Consider the following 4682-nt stretch of genomic DNA (forward strand, 5'->3'; position numbering starts at 1 on the left):
AGACACACACACACACACACACACACACAGAGACACTCACACACAGACACACACACATTATTATAAACATTTTTTAACTCATATTTTTTGTTGAATTAATTTTAGTAGAATTTTTAGTAATTTTTATGTTTTTGTGTAATTTTTATTTTTATTACTATTTTTAATATTTCTATTTAGGTTCAATATTTATTTCAGTTTTAGTTGCCATTTATTTCCAGTTAGTCATTTTAGTCCTTCAGTTTATTTCGGTTTGTTTTTTGCAAACAGAGATGGTGCACCTTTATAATATTAAAAGAATAATTCACGCAAAAAAATAACAATTATATTATTATAAACATTTTTGGATTAAGTAATATGTTTTTTGTTTAGTTCATTTTAGTTTAATATTATTTTTAATTATTATTATTTATTAATATTATTTTTTAAATTTTTTATTTTAGTGCTTCAATTTATTATATATTTAATACTTTAGTTTAATTTTTAAAAAGTATTTTAAATAAAAGAGATGCTGCACTTTTGAAATATTGAAATAATGAATTACCCCAAAATGAAAATTGTCATCATTACAAACTTTTGTAGATTAATTCATATTTGCTTTCATCTTCAACTCAATCAAAAATGTATTTATTTATTTACTTACTTATATATATTTATATTCTTCAAATCCACTGACTAATAAACACAATGACACGTGAAGCGGTCATCCTCTGAGATCTTCTGTGTGTCTCAGGAGGAGCCGTACGTCATGTTTAAGAAGTCGGATAAACCTCTGTACGGGAACGACCGCTTCGAGGGATTCTGCGTGGATCTGCTGCGGGAGCTTTCGGGAATCCTGGGCTTCCGTTACGAGATCCGGTTAGTGGAGGACGGTAGATACGGAGTGTTTGAGGAGAGTACGGGCCAGTGGAACGGCATGGTGCGCGAGCTCATGGACCACGTGAGTGCTTTATATGCCATTACTGCGTTTACTCAGGTTTTAAATTAGCTTTTATTTTTATATTTCAGTTTTCATTTAGTTTAATTTGTAGCAATTTTGCTATGTGTGTTTTTAATATTATTTTATAATATAGGTTTCATTTATTTTTGTTTTAGTTTGTTATAAATTTATTTTAGCAACATTTCTAATTTTCATTTAGCTTTAATTCTAGTTTAATTATTAGTAATTTTGTTATGTGTTTTTGTTATTTTTTTTAGTTTGTTTTTAGATTTATTTAAAGGATTTTAGATTGTCGTTTTTATTTTTTTCAATTTGTTTGCTTCAATTTATTTCAGTTACTTGCCAAGGCAATATTTCTAAGTTTAATTTGGTTTAAGTGTTTCATCCAATATTTATTTTTTATTTTATTTCAGCTTTCTTTCAACTAACAAAAATTATGTGTTTAAAATGGTTAACGCATGAATTGGCAGTTTTTCAATGATTCAGTGACTCATTCATAAAGAAAAGTCGCTTGCCTCGTTTCCTAAATGAATCAGCCGTTTGAACAAATCGAGTGAGTCAATGATTCAGTGACCCATTCATAAAGACAGTCGCTTGCCTCGTTTCCTAAATGAATCAGCCGTTTGAACGAATCGATTGAGCCAATGATTTAGTGACTCATTCATAAAGACAGTCAACTTGCCTCGTTTCCTAAATGAATCAGCCTTTTGAATGAATCCAGTGAGCCAATGATTCAGTGACTCATTCATAAAGACAGTCGCTTGCCTCGTTTCCTAAATGAATCAGCCGTTTGAACAAACGATTGAGACACTGATTCAGTGACTCATTCATAAAGACAGTCGCTTGCCTCGTTTCCTAAATGAATCAGCCGTTTGAACAAACGATTGAGACACTGATTCAGTGACTCATTCATAAAGACAGTCGCTTGCCTCGTTTCCTAAATGAATCAGCCGTTTGAACAAACGATTGAGACACTGATTCAGTGACTCATTCATAAAGACAGTCGCTTGCCTCGTTTCCTAAATGAATCAGCCGTTTGAACAAACGATTGAGACACTGATTCAGTGACTCATTCATAAAGACAGTCGCTTGCCTCGTTTCCTAAATGAATCAGCCGTTTGAACAAACGATTGAGACACTGATTCAGTGACTCATTCATAAAGACAGTCGCTTGCCTCGTTTCCTAAATGAATCAGCCGTTTGAACAAACGATTGAGACACTGATTCAGTGACTCATTCATAAAGACAGTCGCTTGCCTCGTTTCCTAAATGAATCAGCCGTTTGAACAAACGATTGAGACACTGATTCAGTGACTCATTCATAAAGACAGTCGCTTGCCTCGTTTCCTAAATGAATCAGCCGTTTGAACAAACGATTGAGACACTGATTCAGTGACTCATTCATAAAGACAGTCGCTTGCCTCGTTTCCTAAATGAAAGGGGAACGCTACGTTTCTTACAGTCGAGCTGACTGTTGCTATAGTAATGAACGCAACTTTAATTGCTTAAGCTCTTGACTTCCAGTTTTCATTCTTACATTCAGCATTAACAGCAAGCAAAAAGGGGTAAGCTTTCAACTGAACTGTATAGCCTACATGCATTTTAGACGCTTATATTATGTTAATGCTATGAATGCACGTTATTGAATGAGCGGGTTTTTTTAGAACATTAATTCAACTGCTCAGGTCATTTCAGTGGTAGGCTATGCATATTCACATATTAAACTCCCCGTAACTCGCAAATTCCTCGTGATAGCGCACAAATATTTCTGACCGTTTTCGCTCGTTGTCAGCCTCTGTTGCAACAGACTGAAGCCTCCGCGTGAATTCAGCGTGCCTTGCATTCAGCTAATAAAAGAAAAATGTTGCAATTTTCTGGTGTTATTTTATTATTGTTGGGGCAGTCTCCAGCTATAGGCTACATTAAACTTCTCAAAATACAGCCCGCTTCAGATTGGTTTTAATCACTGCACAAAGCCGTTTGAACAATCGATTGAGACAATGATTCAGTGACTCATTCATAAAGACAGTCGCTTGCCTCGTTTCCTAAATGAAAGGGGAACGCTACGTTTCTTACAGTCGAGCTGACTGTTGCTATAGTAACGAACGCAACTTTAATCGCTTAAGCTCTTGACTTTCAGTTTTCATTCTTACATTCAGCATTAACAGCAAGCCAAAAGGGGTAAGCTTTCAACTGAACTGTATAGCCTACATGCATTTTAGACGCTTATATTATGTTAATGCTATGAATGCACGTTATTGAATGAGCGGGTTTTTTTAGAACATTAATTCAACTGCTCAGGTCATTTCAGTGGTAGGCTATGCATATTCACATATTAAACTTTCTGGAACTTGCAAATTCCTCGTGATAGCGCGCAAATATTTCTGACCATTTTTCGCTCGTTGTCAGCCTCTGCTGCAACAGACTGAAGCCTCCGCGTGAATTCAGCGTGCCTTGCATTCAGCTAATAAAAGAAAAATGTTGCAATTTTCTGGTGTTATTTTATTATTGTTGGGGCAGTCTCCAGCTATAGGCTACATTAAACTTCTCAAAATACAGCCCGCTTCAGATTGGTTTTAATCACTACACAAAAAATGTAATCTTTACCTAATTCTGATTGGGTGGGCTCATGCCTGGAGCCGGCCCCGAGCCCAAATTGATGTGTGAATAATTATAATAATTAGGTTAATTAATCAACGCATCATGTAATTAATTAGATTACTTATTTTTAACGGCATGACAGCCCTTTTGTGAATGCATGTCAATGGTTCAAATAACTTGTTCAGTTTAAAGACTAGAGGAGTGTCACAAATGATTCAGAGTTGACGAACTGATTCATTTGAATCTTTTGGTGTCAAAGCGTCACCTGACGGATCTGTGTGTGCTGATTGGTCTGTTGTGTTGGTGATTGACAGAAAGCAGACCTGGCCGTGGCTCCGCTGACCATCACATACGTGCGAGAGAAGGTGATTGACTTCTCCAAACCCTTCATGACCCTGGGCATCAGCATCCTATACCGCAAACCCAACGGCACCAACCCCGGCGTCTTCTCCTTCCTCAACCCTCTGTCCCCTGATATCTGGATGTATATTCTTCTGGCTTGCTTGGGTGTCAGTTGTGTGCTGTTTGTCATAGCCAGGTAACATGTGACCCTTGTGCGTCTTTAACCAAACGTCCATCTTCATCCTCATTCATCCTCGCTCTCGGGAAACGGTGCCATTTGTGCTTGAAAGTATCTGCAAGTTAATAAAATAATAATAATAAAAAAAATTAACAACCCATAACACTTCCCTGACCTATCCTAACTGTATGATAAAAATAAAAATTGCACTAAATATTTTTATATTTAGTTTGCATGAAAAATAATGTAAAATATAAATATTATTGCACCACACCACATTATTTACCGTCAATATTTTTATATTTAGTAGCAAAGAATAAAAAATATTAAAAATTGCACTAAATATTTTTCTATTTAGTTTGCATGAAAAATAACGTAAAATATGAATATAATTGCACCACACCACATTATTTACATTCATGCATTTAGCAGATGATTTATAATAGAGGAGCGTAAGCAATATTAAATAGTCAATATTAAAGCAAATATTTTTTACATATAGTGGCAAGAAAATTATTTTAAAAATGAAAAATTTTAATATTCATATAATTGCAGCACACCATATTATTTACAGTCAGTATTTTTATATTTAGTAGCAATATATATATATATATATATTTTTTT

The 4682-nt window shown here is 34.8% G+C and overlaps 1 protein-coding gene across 1 annotated transcript in view; it reads left to right on the top strand.

Moving 5' to 3' along the window:
• LOC107755803 (glutamate receptor ionotropic, kainate 2-like) overlaps positions 1 to 4682 on the top strand; it is a gene marked incomplete at both ends in the record, with an annotated part of 12480 nt that overhangs the window by 173 nt on the left and 7625 nt on the right. Inside the window, 2 exons of the mRNA XM_016572724.1 lie at positions 731 to 937; positions 3853 to 4076. Coding sequence (XP_016428210.1) covers positions 731 to 937; positions 3853 to 4076 — 431 coding nt within the window. The remainder of the gene's footprint in view (positions 1 to 730; positions 938 to 3852; positions 4077 to 4682) is intronic.

This window comes from Sinocyclocheilus rhinocerous, unplaced genomic scaffold, assembly GCF_001515625.1.
Source record: "Sinocyclocheilus rhinocerous isolate Xijiao unplaced genomic scaffold, SAMN03320098_v1.1 scaffold17226, whole genome shotgun sequence".
In the NCBI taxonomy this organism is placed as follows: Eukaryota; Metazoa; Chordata; class Actinopteri; order Cypriniformes; family Cyprinidae; genus Sinocyclocheilus; species Sinocyclocheilus rhinocerous.